General features: G+C 35.8%; 2 protein-coding genes across 9 annotated transcripts; both read right to left on the bottom strand.

The window, feature by feature from the left end:
• Positions 1–3,705: 3,705 nt before the first annotated feature.
• sccpdhb (saccharopine dehydrogenase b) lies at positions 3,706–12,293 on the bottom strand. 3 transcript variants are annotated; one of them, XR_013794439.1, is made up of 13 exons: positions 12,092–12,290; positions 11,105–11,214; positions 10,810–10,890; positions 10,399–10,528; positions 9,939–9,988; positions 8,557–8,687; positions 8,267–8,384; positions 6,917–7,036; positions 6,707–6,763; positions 6,503–6,614; positions 6,337–6,418; positions 5,246–5,452; positions 3,706–4,413 (listed from the first exon to the last, which is right to left on the bottom strand). XR_013794439.1 is itself a non-coding variant. In XM_079584511.1 (12 exons), the coding sequence occupies exons 1-12, from the start codon at positions 12,288–12,290 to the stop codon at positions 5,353–5,355; spliced, it is 1,290 nt and encodes a 429-aa protein (XP_079440637.1). In that variant the 5' UTR covers positions 12,291–12,293; the 3' UTR covers positions 3,706–5,352. The 3 variants fall into 3 exon arrangements, 1 of the variants encoding a protein (XP_079440637.1); XR_013794440.1 differs by having other exon boundaries at positions 3,706–5,452; positions 6,973–7,036; XM_079584511.1 differs by having other exon boundaries at positions 3,706–5,452; positions 12,092–12,293.
• Positions 12,294–12,450: 157 nt separating this feature from the next.
• cnstb (consortin, connexin sorting protein b) lies at positions 12,451–24,174 on the bottom strand. Of its 6 annotated transcripts, none has more exons than XM_079584517.1 (10): positions 23,876–24,062; positions 21,691–21,927; positions 20,688–20,797; positions 18,185–18,215; positions 16,961–17,047; positions 16,305–16,422; positions 15,765–15,786; positions 15,397–15,678; positions 14,050–14,185; positions 12,451–13,943 (listed from the first exon to the last, which is right to left on the bottom strand). In XM_079584517.1, exons 2-10 carry the CDS (start codon positions 21,920–21,922, stop codon positions 13,732–13,734), a joined length of 1,230 nt encoding a protein of 409 aa, XP_079440643.1. In that variant the 5' UTR covers positions 21,923–21,927; positions 23,876–24,062; the 3' UTR covers positions 12,451–13,731. The 6 variants fall into 6 exon arrangements, with proteins under 6 accessions (XP_079440643.1, XP_079440642.1, XP_079440639.1 ...); XM_079584516.1 differs by having other exon boundaries at positions 12,502–13,943; positions 21,691–21,924; positions 23,876–24,174; XM_079584513.1 differs by having other exon boundaries at positions 12,569–13,943; positions 15,388–15,678; positions 21,691–21,924; positions 23,876–24,142.

Genomic DNA, 24,174 nt, shown 5'->3' with positions numbered 1-24,174 from the left:
CCATTTTCAAAGTGGAGTCGTTTCACAGAAGAAAAAAAATGGATGAGATAATATATGAAGAATATAAAGATGAGATGTACATGTGGTCCATCTAACTATTGTCTCCACTTCTGGTTTTCCATAGGCTTATAAACAAACCTGCGTCTGATGATAATGTCAGCTACTGTACGTTGGCAGTCAGTGTGCCTCGTTTTGTATTTCGAATATGTGAGTCAACAGACGTGTGAGACGGGGAACGGTGCATTTCCCTCAGTGAAATCCAGCCCTTCAGGTTAATAAAACGGAGTGCTGTGAGCTGCATTCCCTCCTGAGGAAAAACAAATGTGATTTTCTTTCATTTCGGCCTCGTGTGTGAGGTTGGCTGATGAACGAGTGTGCTTTTCTGCTGACCCAGAGGTAATTAAACATGCTGGAGATTTACGACGAAGATGCAACCTCTCTCAGCCACAGGGCTAATCTGAGAGCCAAATACGTTTAAAGAGCGGCTGTTTGTTGCTTTACGTGTCCATAATAATCTGCGTCTTTGTCCCATTCCCTCCAAAATGTTATGTTATAATTAGTGACAATTAGTATCCTCATTGCCTGACATCTGTAGACTATATCTGTCTATAGGAATAGCAAAGTGTTAACTTAGGGTATTACGTTTAGCAATTATTTCTTAACATACAGTATACACTATATCATTTGGGTTCCGTTTTTTATATATATATATATATTATATATATATATATATATATATATATATATATATATATATATATATATATACTTTTATTCAGCAAGGATGCATTAAATTGATTTTAAAAAAAATGACAGCAAAGACATTTATAATGTTAATAAAAAAAAATTTTTTACTGTTTCAAATTAATGCTGTAATTGTGAACCTTCTATTTATCAATTAATCATGAAAAGATATCAGGGGTTTCAACTAAAAATATTAAGCATTCATATTCTTTTAAAATTATGGAAGTACATTATTTCCATAATTAGTACTCTTTTTTTAAGTATCCTATGCTAAAATGTGTCTTTTTCAAATGGGTTATAATGTCCTTTTAAATAACAAAAGTTTAAATTAATAATATAATAAAACAAAAACAAATTAGAATATTAGAATGATTTCTGAAGGATCATGTGAGACTGAAGACTAGAGTATGACATCAAAGGAATACATTTTATTTTAAATATATAAATAGAAAACCGTTATCATAAATTGTAGCCTAATAATATTTCACAATTTTACAGCATTTTTGATCAAATAAATGCAGCCTGTTTAGCATAAAAAACCTATAACCAAAACTTTTGAATGTGTGTTGACAGAATTTGGATATTTACTGCAATAAGCCATGAAACACAATTATTTGAATCTATTGAGGGCAATCATAACACTCACCGCGCTCTCCCAGATAATTAGGTGTTGAGACCTATATATATCAGTATAAAAATGCAAAAAAAGATCTGCACTCAAAAAATACTTTATGACAAACAGGAGATAAAGATTATACAAACGTTTCGGCTCTTTGCCTTCGTCAGTGTCACAATTTAACTTATTCTCAATAATTATGTAGAAAGGTCTCCAGGTGATCATGATCATAGTTAAACAATCCAATAATCAGTTTAAGTCCATCTGGAACAGTACATAATGATTCAAAATAATGTTGGGAACAATTACACATCAGGAAAAAATGCCATATATAAACATTACCATTACCTGCCAAAAAAGCCCTGAAAATAAATATACATATAAACCCAAGCTTAAACAGTCAAATAAACAGTTCATTCTATTGAGAGCCAAATGACAAATCAACAGTATGAATTAAAAACCAAATGTAATTGATTAATCTCCTTTCTTGTGACATGGGCTTCATTATATTACGGTTTCCTCTGTATAAAAAGTTTGAAACTTCTAGAATATACTTATTTCCTTCTAAATAGTTTTAAACTCGCCTCTGTTTATACTGAACCAACATGTTCTCTTCCCGTCACATTAAGTCAAAATGTCACGTCCGTCTCTCACTCTCACTGAATTTCACATTCTCTCCGGCTCATATACCGCCTCATCCCTCTCTTCTCATTCACCCTCCCTGTCTCACTTTCTCTACACCTTCACCCCTCCCCCTCTCCACTCCTCCCCCTGTAGCTGTAACTGATGCTGCATAGCCGCCCCGTGTCCTGCAACCACAAAACAAGTCCAAAGCGTACAGCAAATCCTTCTCTTCCGCCCCAGCGCTCACTGCAACACATTAGCACGGCTTCACCGGATCTGTCCAGATCTTTGACACGTCCCTGTGGCAAGCCGAGAAAGATCACACATAGTCCTAACCCTCCGAGATTACGCATGCGGTCGTTTCATGCAATCCGTCGGACGACTTCGGGAGGGGCGGAGGAGGACCGAGATTGAGGGTGATGCTTGGGCAAAATGAAAGCGTGAGAAGGGAGGGCGACTTACATAAGGCTTTGCAGTAGACTCGTGAGTACCAGGCGCTCTAAAACATGGCAAGAGAAACAATGTTTCTCAGAGGACTGGAATGAGGGAGGGAGGGAGAGAAAGAGAAAGACAGAGTACAGAAGACTGATAAGGGTTTTGTGTACAATGCAGACAATATGCCGGAGAGAGAAGCCTTCGGACTGGATCGCAGGCTTGGTGGGAAAGGAGGAATGGGAATGGCATTTGAAAGATAAAGATGTGTTAAAGAGCTCACGGGTGTGGGGGAAAAACTGGCTGAGGATGTGACGGGAATATGGGAATAGCAGCGCAGACAAAACAGAGAGAGCGAGAGAGAGAGTAAGAAAGAAAGAAACAAAACCAATATCGGAGTCTCAAATCTACAAACATTCATGGGTCATTTCCTTTGAGTAGCAGCCTACATTTTCATGTCCCTATTTAATGCATATAATACTGTTCAAAATGTTTAATGTTTTTTTCTTCTACTCACTAAGACTGCATTTATTTTATCAACAACAAAAAACACTAATATTCTTAACTGCTTTTTTATATTAATATATTTTAAAATGTAATTTAGTCCTTTGATTGCAGAGCTGAATTTTCAGCATCATTACTTCAGTCTTCAGTGTCACATGATAATTCAGAAATCATTCTGATATGCTGATTTGCTGCTCAAGAAACATATCTTATTGTTATCAATATTAACACAATGGTTGTGCTGCTTAATTTTTGTGGAAACCGTGATACTTCTTTTTATTGATTAAAAGATTTTTTGATAAATAGAAGGTTCAAAATAGCAGGATTTATTAGGAATATAAATCTTTTGTGATATTATAAAAGTTTTTACTGTCACTTTTGATCAATTAAAAGCATCCTTGCGAAATAAAAGTATTAATTTCTTTCAAAAGAATCTGCTGGACCCCAAACTTTTCAAAGGTAGGGCATATAAAAAGTAGCTGGTTTTTACTTTAAATATTAAAATCTTGTTTAGAATTTATTAATTTTCCAGGTATATTCTAATTAAAATTATGTTTTAATTCGTGGATAATTTACAGATTTCTACCTGTGTCCTCAATGTCCTTAATTTTATGTCATATCAACTCCAGAAGGTAACATAATTTTCACTAGGAAAGCAATGGCACACATGAGCAAGTAAAAGCAAAGAATTTGATGAATTCTGTGATGATTTATGGTATTGGTTAGTTTGTCTCACTCCTATAGTTAAAATAATCCACCCTATAGTTAAAAAGATCAGGAAGATATAAGAATATCACAATACAGTTTATTTAATTTTACAATCAATAATTTACCAATAGATTTCAATTTGACAAGATGACTCTCAAACCCTCATGCAATGACTAACTTTAGCTCTTTATTCCATTTTTACAGCGTACGAGGAATGACCCCACACATTTATCTTTCTCTATGCCATCCTATCCATTTCTCGTATATTCTACATGTCCTCAGTGCATGTACGCAAGGTCTGTGAGTTTACAACACACTCTACTGCTCCCGCCTCTTTAGTCAAGTGTGACAATACAGATTAAAACAAGCTCGGTCCCAGCATCTCTTCATTTCCTGTAAGACTGAAAGCAGCTGAAGCTGAGTCATACTAACTTGCGCCCGCCAGGCTGCTTCAACCTTGGCCTGCATCTTTCAGCCTCTGTTCTTCATCCACTGCGACCCCCAGCCACCTCTCATCTTTCCTTAAAAATATGTATTCGTTGCCTTTCCTAATCTCCCCAAACAACGTCTACCCCTCTCACACCAAATGACCTTTCCTGTCATCTCCACATAAATAACCGGCAGATGTGGAAGTGGAAAAAGGAGACACCTAGTGGCAGATTCCTGTCAAAGGCATATTAAAACAGATTAAAGAGATAGTTCACTCTTTTGGATAATTTTTTAAATTTTTTAATTAAAATGGCCAAATCAATAACTCACTCCCAACCCACAAGACTTTCATTTATCTTTACAACACAAATGAAAACATTTCTGCCCCTCACTGAAAATCTATACACCCAAGCTTCAAAATGTTCAGAATAAAAAACAAATCCAAAGGAATTGAGCGGTTTAATCCAAGTTTTCGGAAGAAACACGATCACTTTATATGATTAACACATTTAATTTAGTGTTTTATTCACATATAAACCTTGATCAATGAACATACACAGATCACTCAAATAGCAAACGGAAGCTGAACCGTAACAAACCTCACTGGTTCTTACAGAAACTCAAATGTGCTGTGTGAGCTTCTGTGGCCAAATTTGATCAATGTTTATGTGAATAAAAGCCTAAATTATATTCATATAAAGTGATCATGTCTCTTCAGAAGATTAAACCTATCTATCCCTATGGATTTCTTTTGCATCCTCTTTACGAATATTTTGAAGCATCAGAGTTATGAGTGAAAAGATATTCAATGGAGGAACCGAAATCTCTCAGATTTCATTAAAATATCTTCATTTGTGTTCTAAAGATGTGTTCTAATGGGTTTAGAACGACATGAAGGTGAAGAAATGATGACAGAATTTTCACTTTTGGGTGAACTATCCCTTTAAATAATTTAAAGGGCAAATTCACAAATATTAAGTTGCCATGCCTTTTCTGCAAGTTCTTTCCCTATTTGAAAATATTTGATAAATAGAGATTTATTTACATTTCTAAAGAGAAAGTTTCTAGCATCATCTTTCTAGCATCAGCACTTATTTGTTTGATATTTAGTCATTCAATGCAATGACATTCAAAGATTTATAAGTGTGACTTGAGTGTTCAAAAGTGTTTTAGGGTCACAGTATATACTAAAAGATCTGAGACCTTTAATGGCTCACAAACAAAGAACAGGCCTACAGCACTCGATTCACAACAGAGATGAGCTAGGCTGAGTGAATCTGACAGTGTACTCGTGTCTACTGTCCGCTCTTCAGTGAGAACTGGACACCATGTTTGTTCAGACGCTCTATTAGGTTGGTTCTTGCAAACGCTGAGCCCGGAGTGAACACGCCGCCTCTGTGAGGACCAACAAAAGGTCAACAGGTAAGAAAGGACTTCATACATGCAACTCAAATAACATTCAGCATCAACCCGTAATATGTAGCATGTAGCTTTGAAATGTAGTATCCAAAAATAAAGTGTATTCAGGTTTAACCACAGCAATTATATAAAATCACCACAACACATATATGGATGTTTCTTTAAATATAAAGAAAATCTTTTTCTTTTTTGGTCTATTTCTTTGAAATTAAATCGACAATTTAAACATCATATCATTTCAAATGAAGTGAAAACGAAACACAAGTTTCACAAAAATGACAGAATATATACACAGAATATAACGTTCCAAAGTTCAGGGTCGGTAATATTATTTTTAAAAGTATTTCATGCTCACCTTTTATGCATATATTTGTATTAAAAATATAGTAAGACCAGTAATATTGTGATTTTTTTATCACAATATTATATATTTTCCTACTGAATATATTTTAAAATGTAATTCATTCCTGTGATGATTTTTCAGCATCATTACTACAGTCTTCAATGTCTCATGATTTTTCAGAATCATGATTTTTCTTTCTGATATTATCAATGTTGTAAACATATAATATAATGCCTTTATAACTTTATAAATGTATTTACTTAAACTTTGAGAAATGTAATGTATCTTTGCTGAATAAAAGTACTAACTTCTTCCCCCCTCAAAAAATAAATAAAAAATAAACCTTACGGACCCCAAACTTTTGAACAGTATAGTTATTATCCAATATTCGACAATGTTAGTGAACAAAGTAAATAAACTACTGAGAATATGAAAGGTGTTTTTTTTTTTTTTTTGTTCACCAAAGTGCCAATATATATATTATATCCATATATTATTTTGAGGTCAGATTACTCACTTATCAGGGAGACAGTGAGGTTCGTTCAGCAGTGTGATAGCTGCCTGCACCATGGTAATCGGTGTAGCAATGTATCCTGGCTCTGCAAAATACGACAGTATTGACCCTTTAAGTCTGAGTATTTAAGGTGAATATCTTGTGTCAAATCAAATTAGTAGGACAATACCTGGTCCTGTTATTTCAGTGTTGATAGTGGCATTTGGCTTGCCTAGAGAGGGGTCCTGACCCGTTGTGTAGCCCTCCCCCATAAACCTCAGGCAGAAAGAGGTGCCATCCATCTAATATAAGACAACAATGGCAGAGAGACACCAACCAAACAAATAAGGGCTTAGTCATTTGTCCTGTGAATTTCAATGCATTTTTTTTGTACCTGCTTCCTTGACGGTCCGGACTTGGAGAACAAACCAAATGAGAAAAATGCTGGAAACTAGTAGAGAGAATAAATAAAAAAACATGTTGATATTTATGAGTTTATACAAGCAGTTCATGCTGTTCTATGGTATGAATGCGAGTTTGATCCATTCGATTTTCTTTTAACAGTTCAAATATAATCCAATGTTTTTTTTAAATGGTACTGGACCTGAGTAAGCAATCCCCTGCCAAAACTAAATTTGACCATGAACCAGAAGAGCACGCCTGCAAAGAGGGTCTTCACCACGGAGAAGGGACCACCAATACCTACATATGCCATGTACTGAACCTGAGGACAGAGGAAACACATTGTACTGTAAAACAGTGAACTGTTGACAATTGTATTCAATCAAATGAAGGCCATATATATACAACAACAATAACAACTAAGTGGGTTGGACAGTGAACTGCACACATTTGTGACTGCTGAATTATTAACACAAGTTTGAGTCCACTGCAAGACATCAATCAAAAATGACCCTCTACTGACAGCAGCACCCTGTTGACCTTCATGACATCACCCTGTAGACAGTGGTCATCGCTATGGAGATGAAAGAACAGGACGATGAATCACAAAGACTGTGAATCATCCCCTGCTCTTTCCATGAAGGCTTTCAGAGGCACTATCACAGTAATCATGCTCGCACAAGACGGATCGAGAAGAAATGTAATTAAAACTGGTAAGGGGCATAATGGTGTTTGGAAAGCAAGGGAAAACGTCTGTCTTTTTTAAGAGGATGCAGATGGTTAGGCAAGAGCCCATTTGATCTACATTCCAATAAAAGTTTAAGAAAACTGAAGACTGGGTTTGGGTTTAAATTGTTCTGCTCACAAAAACTGACTGGCATGGTTTATAAAAGAGCATAACATTTGAACTTGTTTTAGACAAAGTATGTTACTATGAACGACAAAAAATACATACATAATTGTTGAACATAAGAGACTTTAAGAGTACATTGAAATATACAATATAAAATATTTATTTATTAAATTTTTATTCATATTTTGAAATAATTGAATTGTTTAAAAATATTTTTTACTTTGATATTTTAAATATACATTACAATTTGAGATTATATCACTATAAACTAAAAAGTAAACTATAAACCTATAAACTAAAAAAGATGACAAATGGCTAAATATAATAAATATAATTTAATGTGTTATTTGTTATTAATATATATATATATATTTATAAACATATAGTGGTGAATGGGAGACGACAGCAAAAGTTAAAAATAAATTGCATTCCCATTTGCTATAATAATAGCAAAAGAAAAAATATAACTGTGCAAATGTGTCATCAGTCTTTGAAAGGGGTCCAATTGAGTTTATTTCATGGTAAACTATAAAAAGATGACTATAAGTATACTATATATATATACATACACACACACAGACACACACACACAGACACATGTTGTTTATCATTTCATAGAAAATGATAAATAAAACATTTAAATATATTGAATTAAATTACATTGGTATCAAAAGGGTGTGTGATTTGTTTTAGACTCACAGGGCAGTGGTTATGTTCCTCATGCATATAGCGCTGAGTCCGTCGCACCACAGACGGATCTGAGCCCATGAAGGGAACAGCATACTGCTCTATCTCCTTAGTAAAGAAAACAGCTCCCCTGGGTACACCAAAATAGCAAGCAAATTAACACAAGTACAGATTTTCATCCTGAGAACAATTCTCCTTCACTCCTTTGGGAGTCAACTGCTATATAAAGCACATGAAACATGATCAAGATATTATTAATAGAATCTAATGCCGAGAATTCTTTAAGAAATACTTAAAGCCACCTCTTTTTAATTCTAGCGCCGCCAGTCGGGAGAGGTTTATGCCCAAACTTCTTCCTTATTCTTCTGAGACTGGCACTGTCAGCGAAGCCAAATATGGCTGACTGCCATGTCGCATCATGGGCACATCCACCCTGATGAAGAAGACGAGACAGCTGAACAAAAGCCAAGACATGTTTTGCTGTTTTGAGGACATGCAATAGGTCAGCAAACAATCTGCTATAGCTCTCTTCATACCCGATTAAAACGGCAGGAAATACTATTTGATAGAGTGCTTATGAAATAGTACAAAATATGGGTCATGATACTCTCCATACTCGCTTTATGCCATCTGCTACCCTAACATTGGAATTTAATTTATGTAAAGTTTTTATGTAATTTTATAAAGTGTTTCAGAATGTATTTAAACATTTTTTTGTTTTATTGTGATCAATCCCACACCAAAAAAAAGGGAAAAAAAATCACATAAACTATGTCTCCTTTGCAATCAAGTTACTCATTAACATGAATTCCCACAAATTCCTAGTTTGCTCCATCGGGATATGACAGTTAGTTGCATTATTTATGAGCAGCTGCAATTGTGAATTCCCAGAGCTTCATATAAGCACTGCTTTAATCCTAGATCAAACCAAAGTTTGAGCGCTCATTTTCAATAACAGTCAATCAAATTCCAATGGACCCTTAAAGGGGTGGTTGAATATGATTTCACTTTTCTAACTTTAGTTGGTGTGTAATGTTGCTGTTTGAGCATAAACAACACCTGCAAAGTTACAATGTTCAAAGTTCAAAGCAAAGGGAGATATTTGCTTTTAAAGAAATTGCTTTTTAAGGACAACAAACGGCTGGTACGGACTACACGACATTCCTCCCGGCTTAGTGAGGTCATGAACCCTAAAATTTGCATAAACCCCGCCCCCGGAACACGATTTATAGATTATCAAGACAGAATATGCTAATCAATGACTAGAAGATATACTACTCATAAGCTACATAAATTCACCAACTAACCATTCAGAAATGTCTTCTACATTGTTGTTACTTCTTCTGAAGTCTCTCCATCTTTCTGACTTCAGTTTGAACATAAAAGGCTCAAAGTTTTTGACATTTTCAGTGCATGCGTGTGTGAGGTAAAAGGACAAGAGCTGTCGAAGCTCCGCCCTCCTCTTGAGCATTGAGCTCATTTGCATTTAAAGGGACAGACACAAAAACGGTGCGTTTTTGCTCACCCTCAAAAAGTGACAACTTTAACATGCTATATAAAAATATATGTGGGGTATTTTGAGGTAAAACTTCACATACACACTCTGGGGACATCAAAGACTTTTACATCTTGTGAAAAGGGCATTATACCACCCCTTTAATATAGTTGTGCAAATACTGCTCACCTCAGGTCCTGTGTTGATGGTTAAAAAGCTCTCCACAGCAGTGAGCGTCCCTGTGAAAGACAGGCAGAGGAGTTGTCATGCATCTGCTGTTCTACAGGCACGTTTGCCCACAGCAGCACTTCAAAGGCCAACGACAGACACTCACATCCTGTAAGCACTGAGCGCCTTTGCCTTTGTCACTGACACGTCCCACTAATTGGGATGAGATTAAAGAAACCGACTGCACAAGGGTCGTGTGAAGCAAAGGTCAAAGTTCATACACAGGGCAAGTATCACAGTGACATATGTACGTTTTAGCATTAGGACACTGGTGCAAATAGCACCTCTAAACCTGTTATAAATCAAGTCAGGATTATATATTTTTCCCCTAATACTGTATGGTACAGTAGATTATAATTTAATTAGACTTTTAAATAATCAATTTATTAATAATACAACATTATCCAGACACGCAACCTACCTTTGAAGTGATTCTGTGTATAAAGGATGCCCATATCTGCTGGTATTGAATCAAACCCACAGCTTCCAATGATATACACACCATTCTCCTGAGCTTTACTGTGGTACTTCAGCTGTATCCCCTCTAAAAACTGCATAATTAAACAATCAAAGAGATCTGCATTACCATTCAAAAGTTTGGGATAAGTTCGATTTTTCTTTACAATTATAATGCTACAAAACATTTTTTTAATTTTTTTTAATGCTGTTCTTTTGAACTTTCTATTAATCAAAGAATGGAAAGTCACAGTTTACACAAATATTTCAAGCAGCACAACTGTTTTTTTTTATGTTTCTTGAGCACCAAATCATTAGAATGATTTTTGAAGAATCAGGAGCAAAAAAACTGTGATAAAAGCATAACAGTAACTACCTGTGGTTCTCCGCAGATGTCAATGCAGTGGGCCCCGTTCTCTATGCAAGCCTTCACCACAGGCTCTCCATAGAATCTATACTGTTGAAAGAAGACAACTCAGCACAATCTACTTCCATGCAAAATGGCATTTTACAATCAACAGTTCACCCAGAATAACACAACTCCATTTATCCTTTTTTGTTGTTGTCATAAAGCTATCGTGGGACTATGACTATCACGCTGGGACAGGTGTGTGAATGCACAGATGTGTAAACCTTCCTATACGTTTTTACTATAGTCTTTGTGGACTTACTGGTCCCACGCAGTTGAGCACAATGAAGCCTTGTTTGCACATGATGGCCAACGACTCTGGCTCGGCTACATCTGCTACAATAACCTCCACACACTTCAGCTCTGGTTTACCTGCAGACAAATGATGCAATGTCAGAGATGGATGGATCTCTCTTCAACTAACAGCTCAAAATGATAGATAGATAGATAGATAGATAGATAGATAGATAGATAGATAGATAGATAGATAGATATCATCTCAGTATGGGCAATTCCATATTATGATGGGATTGTCAGAACAGTATGCCTTTAATCAACAATATTCTCAAACCTTGTAATCCCATCGGATAATCTCAACAGACAAAATCTGCTGAAACTCGTCTAATACCATGATCTGACTGGCTCATGTCTAGCCATGACAGTATGGTAATTCAATCTGTCATAAATAACATATGTGCATTGTAATTCTGTGTGGCCTAGCTAAAAAAATAATATATATATAATATATATTATATATAGCCTTTTTTTTTCTTTTTCTTTTTTAAGTAGGCTACTGTGGCAGTAACATTATGGTATTAGAGGGTAAACATATTGTCCATAGATATATTCATATACAAATATATTAAAATATAATATATAAAACAATGAATTAATAAATTATTTTTGATTACCTATTCTAAAATGTTATATTATTGTTTTATAATAAACAAAATAGGTGACAAACTTGATAGTACAGAGAAAAACATGGTAGCTAATATCATGTTAGTTTTTATTATTACTAAATGGTCACACCACGTATTGTATAATGTACTGTAGCCTAATTACAATCCAAATGAGAATTAATACAGTTCGTATTTTTGTACAGAGTTATACTATATTCTATGTTTATTATTTTCTGTTGTAATTCATTAGGTTATATAATATGTGTGAGCACTTCAATGTAAAGTACAATTACGCCAAAATCTAAAAAGTTGCTGTTAAACTTAAATGTACTGCGTCAAACACGTACACAGAGCGTCAGCTGCCTGAATGAGTGTTTTTTCCAGTCGGTCGCGGTTCCGTCCGGCTACAGCCCATTGTAACGACCCTCCTGGACCCTCTGTACACGTCCGCGCGACCTCTTCCACTACAAACTGACCGGTAAAACCGGTCGCACCGAACACTATGATATGGTACGGTCTTTTGCTTGACGTTGTGAGCGTCGCCATTGTGTCTGTAATCCGCGTGCGATGCGACACAGACGAGGTCAGAGCGACCGCTGCTGCTGATCCTCTGGTGTCACTGTACACAGTGTGACAGTGTACAGTAGTATCAGTGTAAAATACTGCAAAAGAGGTTTAGAAGCTTAGGTTGTGCTTCAGATCAATTGTAGCTCATATACAAATCCAACGTTTGTGGGTGAAAATTCCAGAAACGGTCACACTTTAAAGAAGTGAAGAGACATCTTGTGCTGGAAAGGTGATATTACAACAACAGTACTGCAGTGTAATGAAATATATTTTGTGACCATTCACATATTAGCCTATATAAAAGCAATGTATGTAAATATACACAGCTGTAAATAACATCTGAATGTCAATTGATAAATTATAGGATCGCAGCTTGTTATTGACTGTTTTGAAGAAATCAGAAATGTCAAGTTCAAGTCAGACCACTTGTTTTTTTTCTTATTACAAATGATTTTATCAGCATAATGATTTAGTTTTTGCTTTAATGACAGCAGCACCAACTTTGATCTTTAGTATAAAGGAGTTCACATATTCACAAAATTAAAGATGTTGCTGAATCTTATATTTTCTATTTGTTTCTAGACTTTTGGTCCCCACTGTATGTTTTTGTGATTAATCACATTGTAAAATTTAATTAAGCAATATGAATGAATTATTTTAATATGCACTTTACTTTACAATTGACTTTAAAGTTCAAGCATATTGTTCTTTTGGCAAGAAAACAATGACAGTCCAAGGTACTTAATCAGGGCTGTGGCACTATAATATTTTTGTTCTGTGCATCTTAATGCTTCATTGTTAGATGGATAGTCAATGGATGACACACTGGTCTCCAATGTGAAATGCTCCTACTTCACCTAGGTTATGTGTGCCAATTCCATTTATTGCTGCGTCATCTTTTCTTCCATTCAAAAGACCATTCCACTATTATCATAGACAGAGTTACAGCATAAACCCACTTTTAAAATTAACATTGCTAGAAACACCTATTTTTGCTTCTTCATGTTGATACTGTGTGAATGTCTGTGCTTACAGCGCCATTGAAAAGTGCCAAGTCAATCTATTAAAATAAAAAATATACATACAAAGATAACCACGGAATGTAGTGTATCGTGAGTACTAAAATGTACAAAAACAATGTTATGGCTCTAAAGGCAATTCTTTCAATCCACTTAGATATTGATCAGAGGAATAGCTGTGGTATATTAAAATTTCTCTAATACGCATGTTTTAAAACCAGTATTAAATACTTTATACAGATGTATTTATGCATTAGGAAGCCCTGTGTGATGTGTACACTAAAGACTCACTAAAGAAACATTTATTAAGGCCTGTCTGGTAATGTGCATATTATCTCAAGAGAAATACTGTTGTTTATCATCAGAAACGGTAATATAAAGAATAGCAGAAGAAATAGCTGCTATGATGCACCCGAAGAGAGCCACTGTGTGAGAGCGCCCACTCCTCGTCGAACAGGTCCAAAGAAAAATTCCACGTTTTGCGAGAAGTCGACACACACATTAGAGTACGCCTCTCCAACGAGACAATAAAGAGCAGTGCCACCCATGCTGATCACCACGGTAGCCAGACACAAGAGGAGAAGCACGAGGCAAGAGTTTCCAGACACCTCATCTGGAAGCATGAGAAAGATAATCACTCACATTAATACAAAGCAGAAATATGAATATATAAAGGCCCTGTGTGACCGCTTGTTTACAAAAATGTGATGAAATTGTACCTTGATCGAAATCATCATCTGGCTCTCTGAAACGGACTTTGCGTTTGGTCGAGTTTTTTTGTGGAGTCGCATTCTTGGTTTCCTTGACGCAGACCCTCTTCTTTAAAATAGAGACTAAGCCATTTGAGGGAAAAGTCTAGAGAAATACAGTATGAAAATCCATGAAATAGACAACAAAATCTGAGGGAGAATTCATTTTAAAGCATGTACATAGCAAATAATGTAATGACAACTAATAACCACAAGGGGTCAGTATGTGCAACATCATAATGAACTGAACGGCATTATTATGATTCCTTGTGAAAAGAGTACTTTTAAAAAGAGCACTTTCTATGGAAATAAATAATATACTTAAATGTGAACCAATGTTTTTAGAACCAGTGTATTATAGAATACTTTTTTTTTGTAGAATTTAAGAGTGCTTAAAGTAGGACTTAAAGAGACAGTTCACCCAAAATTCATTACAGTATTTACTCACCCTAATTTTTTTCCAAACCTGTATGACTTTCTTTCCTCTGCTGAACACAAAAGAAGATATTTTGAAGAATGTCTCTTTTGAAGAATAACCAGACAGTTGATGAGTCCCATTGACTTCCATAGTATGGAAAAAATATACTATGGAAGTCAATGGGGTCCCACCGACTGTTTGGTTACTGACATTCTTCAAAATATCTTATTTTGTGCTCAGCAGAGGAAAGAAAGTCATACAGGTTTGGAATGGCATGGTGAGTAAATAATAGAAACATTTTCGTAATTTTTCAAGTCAAATCAGAGGCCTAAACAAAAGTGATGAGAATCTTTAAATCACTATAAAATAATTGTGTACAACAAGCAAACAAACACATGTAATCATCATTCAGTTGTCGTGTTTGTTGATCAAAAAAAGTCAGTAACTCTTTCAGAATGTGTGTCAAATGTGACTCAAATACAGTTCTGGAGAAGGTTTTTGCAGTTGGAAACAACCACGCCCAATAGCTTTAGGAAACCATACACTCCCTGAACGCTTCTTTATAAAACTCCTGCAGCTGGCTGCCATAATGCTGTGGATGACATCACACTATTTTGCTTTCACAAAGCAGAAAAACCCTGTGGCTAAAAAATGTGGCCTGAGATTTGGAAGAAAGTCTCATTTGACCTTTCACAAATTTGTAAAAAGAATCAATTTGAGGACCCATATTAATACATCATTGCATATCTAAGCTCTGAGGAATACAAATCGTTCTGTAAGCGGTTGATATGGAGAGATCGCAGCAGACGGATGGTGTCTCAGCATGCTTATTTTGTCTATAAGCAGATGGTAAAATGCAAGAGATTAACATCACTCCTACAGCGTCCTACCTCCTTTACCTGAATGAGGCTGTCCAGCTCATCCACAGGAACCTGGCCGTCAAAGTCTGTGTCGTCCTGCAGCTCCTCATTCCAGTACTCATCCTCCTCAAGATCTTCCTCCTCCTCCTCCTCCTCATTCAACTCACAGTTCTCTTCTGGCTCCTGTTCAGCTTCCAGCCATGAGCAGTCGTCCGCTCGGTTTTCTCTCCCGGTTGAGTTCACTGAAGCTTGTTCTTGTTTTGATCTTCTGTGTTCTGTCACATGGGTTGGGCTGTTTTGTAGATTTATGTCATCCATGTTCTGCAATAACAGACTTGCTTTAATCAGACTCACAGAAACAGAAACCGCATTTGTGTATAATAAAACAATTATGTTTTTTATTTTACCTTTTCCAAAGAGAAGTTAGGCCTGAAAGAGTAGAGTTAGGAGTTATTTCATTTTGGTAGTGTTGTTAAAATATTTTATACAATAGCAAACAATTAATAATTATATATGTGTGAGTGTGTGTGTGTGTGTGTGTGTGTGTGTGTGTGTGTGTGTGTGTGTGTGTGTACATAATTATAATGTCTATTGCATAACTGTATACGTATATACATTATATATATAATGCATGTTCATAGCATTATAGTTTGTACATATATATTTTTTTAATATATACATTTAGAGTAAGCTTCTCAACGCGCTATATATATATATATATAATATATATATATACTTTAATTAGAATTAAAATAATAATTAAAACAAATTTTGTTTAGAAATTTTTCAAAATTCACGTCATTCTTCAGGTATTTCCCTATAAATCAGTTTAAATTGATGGTACTTGACAAGGCCCTGGTTCTGTCAGGGACTCAGGGTTAAAGATAATTTAACATTAGAAATGAAATGTAAGGATTATTCTTTTTCTTCTCTACACACAGTCTCACCTCTGGTGTGTTCTGCAGATATGACTCAACACTTCCATATGCTCTCGCTCTCTGTCAGTTCCATTAGCGTTTAAAGTAGAGTTACTTTCGGTTTGGAAGCTGATTTTCCTCTGGGACTCTGAAACCAAACATATGGATTTGAGTCTCAAATATTTGGACCGTCATTTTCTCTCTGTACTCACAGATTATGTGAAAGCAGTCTAAAAATACATATCATTCTCAGGTCCTGATATTTCACGAAAAAAATCTTTGTCCCCGCCCAAAAAAACTACAGCTATGTGACATTCTTCAAATTTCACTTTCCACAGTAAAACCTTGTTGACAGTTAATCAGATAAGATGGCAGAGTCTGACCTCTGTACTGCAGTGATATTGCTGAAGTAACAGTCACGTGTGGTCTGGGCAATGAAGCACGACTGGGAAATGAGCAATTTCCTGAGATCAAACCACACCACTGCGGTTTACTTAGAAAGGGTGAACAACAATACTTACAACAGTATTGTCCTATTTATAAAAGGAGTCTCATCTTTCTAAGATAAAATAATGCTTTAGGAAATCCTCTCACATGCAAACAACTTGACCTCCCCTGGTTAAAGTTGTTATGTTAGGAAATACATTTTTGATGTACCATTATCCATAATCATCTGGCATTCTTACCCCATTTCTTTTGTATGGAGGCCAGATTAGACAGTAGTCTTTCATGGTACAGCTTCTCCAGATGAAGAAACTCCACTGCCCACTGATCTGAGATAGGCAATGCTTAAAGAAAGCAACGTTTAAAAGAGTTTATAGAGAGAGTACCATTCAAAAGATTGAGGTAATTTTAACAAATTATTATTATTTTTCAGGAAGGATGCATTCAAATGATCAAAAGTGACCGTAAATACATCTAAAACATTGTTTAAAAAAAAAATCTAAATCTATTTCAAATAAATGCTGTTCATTTGATCTTCCTGTTCATCAAAGAATCCTGGAAAAAAAAAAGTATGATGGTTTCCACAAAAATATTAAGCAGCCCTGTTTTTAACATTGAGCACCAAATCATCATATTAGAATGATGTCTGAAGGATCATGTGAAACTGAAGAGTAATAATGCTGAAAAATCTGATCATCACAGGAAAAAAAAAAAGTTACACGAGCCGGGACTTGAACTTGTGTCACTTAAAAATCATCAGCTTTTAATGTCAGTGCACTGACCACTAGGCTGTGGCGGCCTATTGATTAACAACACGTTGATAGATATTAGAAGATCCTCCTTGTGTAGGAATTACAGGAGGAACAGAATCCGATGGCAAAAAAACAGCTGTCGGAATCCGTTCCCCCACTCCCAATATGAGAATGGGATAAAAAAAAAATGCTTATTCTATTTTGTGTGTGGATGGAGCTTACCTGGCACCAGTTTAAAGAAATATATTTTGGAGTTTGTGCCTTTTATTATGATACGAAAATAAGGAATAAAAAAAGTCCTCGAGCCTTGTGTCACCTAAAAATCATCAACTCTTAAAATATATTAAATAGAAAACAATTATTTTAAATTGTAATAATATTTCACAGTTTTTTTTTAAACTTCTTTCAAACACATTTAAAAATCTTACCGAAGCCCATGATGACCAGAGATAAATCTCTATACAGAGATATAAATAAATATATATAAAAATAAAAAAATTATTAAATTAAATATCTATCAACATCCTTCCCTTTTACAACGCCCTAAATGTAAGCATGGACAGACACACCCCAATGAGCTTCCCCTTGGTTACGCTTGCCCCGGTCACTAAGACAACAGCATCAACAGGGACCATTTAGTGACAGTAAAGGCAAAGAGGAAACAGACAGAGATCAGGAGAATAACAGTGGTGGATTTAATATGCAAAAGGATACAGTCCTCTTCAAGGAAGTAGCCCTCCGCTATCTGTTATGGAAGAGAAATATCAGCAAGTAAAATATTACATCTCCTTACCAATTGACGGTGTTCAGTTAAAAGACTCTCAGCTGTGGTCGATCAAAGCCGCATTTCCTGTTAGACCTGAATCTCGATTTCATTTCAATTGCCCCATCAAGAGAAGCTCTAGTGAAGAGCGCATTTAAAAGGACAACCAGCAGAATGAAGCGCGTGCGAACATGTTACCGTGTCTGACAGTGTGACAGAGAAAATAACTGCCCTATCTTTGCCCATCTAATGCGTTCTCTTACATGGATCGTCTATATTTAGTGTAATGCAGGAAAATTTATTGTTTTTCCTGTACTCTTGATTTTTATCTAACTACAATAATCTCACCCCTCAATTATAACTCTACGGGGAGATTAAAAAAACAACTCACAGAGAACATTTCAGCAGTTTGTCTCGTTGACAGATCTGATTATAAATGTGCATGTTGTTTTAGTCAAAGCTTTTTTACTATTCCGTAAATTATTAGTAAAAAACTATTTTTTACTATTAAAAAAAAAGTCTTTGTTAAAGCATTATAAGCCATGAACCAAGCCAACCAGCTACGAGGTGAATCATTACAAACTTAATGATTTGAAGCAAAAAAAGTATTTGACAATCAAAATAGAGAGAACTACTATCCCATGAAGCATTATCTTGGTTCGACTCAAGATTGGTGGAATTTTCTGTACAGCATCATGGGTAATGTAGTTTTCACCACAAATTCTGCTGTTAAACAGGATTATTTTAAATCTAAGTTGAAATAATGTGTACCGGTAATAACAACTTCAAACAGAAGCAAATATTATTGTACTCGTAGCTCACAGTAAGCCTGTCTTTACAGGTTTATATGTTACCTTTAAAAATCAATTTCCCTATGGAGAAAATGAATATATACTTTCAGTACTAGACTGTTGCACTGTATAAAATTACTGCTTTTTTTCCTTTTAAAATATCCTTAAGTAGACAACAAAAGTCATCAACACTCTTAGAATAAAAGGTTCAGGTTCTATATATATCTCTAGGGTTCTTGAATTTTTAAAGAACTTTTTTATGCTAAAAAGCTTTATAAGGCGAAATGTCTTCCCTGATTGCATAATATGTTCATGTTTAACAGGTTATTTACAGTTTACGAGCTGTATAATTAATACATTTAGTTAAAATAAAATATGCATTGAAACTAAATTAATTAAATAAACTTAAAGCTAGAGGTAATGTTGGAGAGCTAGCCAGATTTGAAAGTGGCACCTCTTCTAAGCTCCGCCCCCTCCTGTCAGTGCTCCGTCCAAAGCTACGCCCCCCCACAAACATGAACGCGCATCCACATTTGGAGTCAGCTGCATGTACCTACCAGTGATGCGCGGGTTGATCCAAAATGAGCGGGTGCCTGCATTCACCCGCGGTTACGAGTCATCCAAAAATATTTTTAATGATATTCGGGTCGCGGTCGGTCGGGTCGTTTACCTTTGTAATTTATATAGTACTAGACACAATGTTCTATGAAATACATAGGTCTACACTTTATTGTCTGAATGCGCGAGGATGACGCACGAGCTCAGTCTGCAGATGAAAGTGGGAAATCCTTATTTACCTTTTGAATGTTTAGCGCGTTATTAACTTTTGAATAAAAGCTGACGCGGGACAAAATGCCCGATTTCCCAACGCGTTGAACTGAGCAATGCCATTGTGCCATTTTAATAGGCTACTTTTAAACGCATATAGCTCAGTAATGTCAGTTTTATGTAGATATTTGCTGAGAGGGGGCGGGATTTTTGTTGGGAAAGTCCGGGGAGAGATGCACACTTTGATTAGACTGGATAAACACATGCAGCATCTTAATTGTTAAGAAAATGAAACGAAATAAATGAATAAATCAAGCCTTTATTACAAAACACTAGGCTATATCATACAGCATTCTGAAAAATGCGCACCCCTAGTTCCTCCGTCTATGGCCCATGACGCGATGAGCATTTACTATAGCTGCTTTTAAAAACGCGGGTCAGGAACAATATTTTCTTTCTTTTTGTTTGCGGTCCGAGTTGCGGGCGGGTTAGTTGAAAACGTCGGTCGGGTGCGGGTTGTTTATACATTGACCCGCGCATCACTGCTGTGCACGCAGTGGTGCTCGGGCACGAGACATGAAGGCATCTGATTGGTTCTTTACATTCGCACCGAATGGCAGTGATTGGTCAGAGTTTTTACTGTCCTACAGCTGCTACAGAGGTCAGATTTGTTTCATTCCTTTTTCTGAACACATAATGTATTGACTACTATCAGAATGGAAGGACCATTTCACCCAGTATAAAAAAAAATGTGTCTGAACAGGATTACCAACCCTACCTTTAATACATAAAATGATCACATGATGGGAACCCCTAAATGGCCCTTTAAGGTTTTTTCATGCCAATTTGTGTTTTGGCTATGGGCGTAACCTTTTCAAACTCCCAGTGCACTCACCTGGTGTAAGGAATGAGGGAGGAGCATGTGATCATTCTCTTCAACAAGGGACTGCAGTGAAGCCAGAAGAGAGGGACTAGGTCCAGGTGGCTCAATCCCAGAGAGAGTACCTGTGCAGAGATCACATCAGGAAAAAAATTAGGAACTCTGATGCAATTAATTATGAATTTAGTAAACTGGCAAATCCAGTGATTTGACTGCATTATGCTTACTTAGGTTTATGGTTAATTAAACTACTTAATACCTGCTAATAATTAAAGGAAAGACTGTTTTGGGAATGTTTTAATGTGTTTAGCTGTGTCTAAATTTAACCTTGAAGAAGCAGTTCAGCCAAAATGACATTGTCATTGTCAAAATGTCATTCCTAACCAGTAAACTGACACTTCCTGGAACAAAATAATAATTTAAAAGGATCCTCACTCTTTTAACATTTAAATAAATGTTTTTTAAGATGCTCAGCTGCAAGGCTGCATTTAATTGAACAAAAATAATATTGTGAAATTTAAAATAGCTGTTTTCTATTTTAATATATATTTAAAATTTAATTTATTCCTGACTGTTCAGCATCATTACTAGTCTTTGATGATCCTTCAGAAATCATTCTAATATGCTGATTTGCTGCATAATAAATGTTTCTTTTTATTATGAAATTTTGAAAACAATTGTCCAGCTTATTATTTTTTTGGAGAACATGATACATTTTTACAACTGCATATATATATAAATGTACTGACCCCAAACTTTTGAACAGTAATGTATGCCACTTCCATAATGCTTTTGAATCGTTTTAAAAAGCTTGAAAGCGACAGTCCCCTTTCATTATAATATTATATTATTAAATAAATAGTATATTCTTAAATATCTCTACCTTTTGTGTTCCAAGGAAAAATGGAAGTAATTCCATTTCACGTTTTTGATTGAATTGTTTATAACCTTTTAAGTCATATTTCTTTCATCAAGACAAGAATTACAGCACCAGAACACAGCGATAAAAAATGCCTACCATGATCTAAAGAGCAACTTTGGCTCTTCATGTTTGTTGGAGACCTCTCTTCTGGGTTCCTTTTCTCTGAGTCGAGTTTAACAGCTTCCACGTCCATAACCTCGACGTCTTGCAGCTTGTTCTGATTCTCATCAGAGGCTGTTAGGTAAGACGTAATGATGTCCTCTGTGGTATGGGTTTTTGTGCTCGTCTCTTTCCATCGTACAGACTTCCTTGTATTGGATTCTCCCATAACTGCTAGGTGATCACAAAAAGATAGACAATCATGAAAATTAATATATATGTGACACTGGATCACAAAACCCGTCATAATTTCCTACCTTAAATATATATAAAAAAATATTTTTGTGAGTGGATGCTGCAAAATTAGCAACAGAAATGGACAACTTTAAAGGCGATTTTCTCAATATTTAGATTTTTTGGCACCCTCAGATCCCAACTTTTCAAATAGTTGTAGCTCGGCCAAATATTGTCCTATCTTAACAAACCATACATCAAAGGAAAGAAATTAAATAAAAAAATACCCATAAGACTGATTTTGTGGTCCAGGGTCACCTATCTTAATAAGAACTCAAGAGAAAACATTAAGGACTAAATATATCCGCCAATTGGGGACAGAGCGGTTTTTCCAGTTCTTCACCCTGCTCTGTCCCTTAAGCTGTTATCTGCCATCAGTGACAATGCATCACATTGAATGTAAATTTGAAAAGAATTCAAAGAGGAAACACAAGTGGGACATGTTTGGTGTTTCTGAAAATTCTCCCGAAGTCGACAGCAAGCTCAAACTGACAGGTGTGTTCAAAAACAAGAGCCGGTTATAGCAGCGCTGCATAATTCATGGGACGGGGCGCTTGTCTTTCACTGTCTAGGCATTTTGAGGGACGAGCAGTGAAACCAGAGACAGAGAGATGGAAAATGGGTGGAGTGTGGATGAGTGTCCTCATAGTAAATTACTTTTCACTGACAGAGTGGTAACAGAACAGGGCGAATGATGAGGTGGAAAAGGCTGACAGAAAAGTTGAGATGTTTCTTGACATAACATGACCATAACTGGCCAGATCGATGTCAAGATGAACCCTAATAAAAGCTGAACAGTGTGAACATATAACTTAACAGGGTTGGCATATAATGAGACATGCTGAGATTGACTCTGTACCTGATGCAGCAAAAGTGCAACAGTTTTCTTTGCAGAAATTGTGCTGAAATAAATTTAATTGGCAAAAGTTTGTTTATTAATAGACTACCGTTAAAAAAGTTTGGGGTTGGTACATTTTTAACAGTAAAAAATACAGTAAAACATTAATATAGTGAAATATTATTACAATTTCTAGTAACTATTTTTTCTGTTTGACTATTTTAAAATGTAATTTATTCATGTGATGGCAAAGCTGATTTTTTTTTAGCATCATTACTCCAGTCTTCAGTGTAACATGATTTTTCAGAAATCCTTCTAATATGCTGATTTGGTTCTCAAGAAGCATTTCTTATTATTATCAAAATATTTTTTTTATATATTTTTTTTTTTTTTGGAAACCATGATAATATTTATTTATTTTTGTGTGACATCCAGTCACATAGAGGTTGGGTTTAACATAACTTTTAGAGTACACTAAAGTTAAACCATAAATTAACGTAATTTGACAGGCAAAGTGACTGTGTGGTAGCCTGCAAATATAGATGTCAGGACATGCTTATGTTTAACAACAGACAGGTGTTTACATGCCCATATGCCTTACTAAAAAAGCACATACTAAAACGGACCCATTTTAAAAGAAAAGAAAAGAAAAGAAAAGAAAAGAAAAGAAAAGAAAAGAAAACTGTTCTCTGCCCCTCTGGTCAACTTTGAAGATTACATTGTATTGAACTTGTAATGAATCTTCACCATTTTAATTAATGAGTGTGCTAAATTAATAAATGTAAATATAAACGGCTTAGGCGAAACAAAACACCACAACGTGGACAGGTAAAATACAAAATATTTACGTTAGCTCTTGATATATATATTTCTACTGATCTAGTTTCACATACATAGCCGCCTACCTTGCACACAAATGAAAAATGGTGTAAAGGGCGCGTGCTTTAGTGTCCCGTAACCATTTCACAGCGTCTTGTCTTTTTCGCTATTTTATTTACATCAGAACCATTTCAAAAAGAAAAACAGACACACGACTCGTGTCGTACTTACGTTTAGTCTCTGTAATGATGTTACAATAGTCCGCATCTGTAAACGCGTGCACGCGCAGCGTTCATATCTGTTCCCAGAGCTGCTCAAGCAGCGACCCCAGACCCCTCTCTGTGAAATACAGACCGATCTCAAATCAGTTTCGATGCCCTGCCTGTCTCTGCATCTCTGTGCAGTTGTTTACAATCCAAACAGGGGCGTTTCTTTTCAAGGTTTCGATCTTGCTGGACGACAGTTAGTGCTGGACGTTAGTGCCACCCATCGGTTCACATGTGGCACTGACATTGAAAGTGTTTGGAGAC

The sequence above is a fragment of the Phoxinus phoxinus genome, assembly GCF_949152265.1.
Source record: "Phoxinus phoxinus genome assembly, chromosome: 16".
NCBI lineage: Eukaryota > Metazoa > Chordata > Actinopteri > Cypriniformes > Leuciscidae > Phoxinus > Phoxinus phoxinus.
This window is presented reverse-complemented; position numbering and strand designations above follow the sequence as displayed.

Bases quoted from the DNA above. Each gene is read 5' to 3' on its own strand.
- sccpdhb (XM_079584511.1), bottom strand. From the start codon at position 12,290: ATGGCGACGCTCACAACGTCAAGCAAAAGACCGTACCATATCATAGTG. The intron at 9,989-10,398 runs GTAGGTTGCGTG...TGTCTTTCACAG, and splicing joins TACACAGAATCACTTCAAAG to GGACGCTCACTGCTGTGGAG. The intron at 5,453-6,336 runs GTGAGTAATCTG...TGGTCCTCACAG, and splicing joins CCTCACTGTCTCCCTGATAA to AGGCGGCGTGTTCACTCCGG.
- cnstb (XM_079584512.1), bottom strand. The intron at 18,216-20,687 runs GTGAGTGCACTG...CTTCCATAACAG, and splicing joins TCCCTCATTCCTTACACCAG to ATAGCGGAGGGCTACTTCCT. The intron at 14,186-15,387 runs GTAGGACGCTGT...GTATTTCTCTAG, and splicing joins GCCTCATTCAGGTAAAGGAG to ACTTTTCCCTCAAATGGCTT.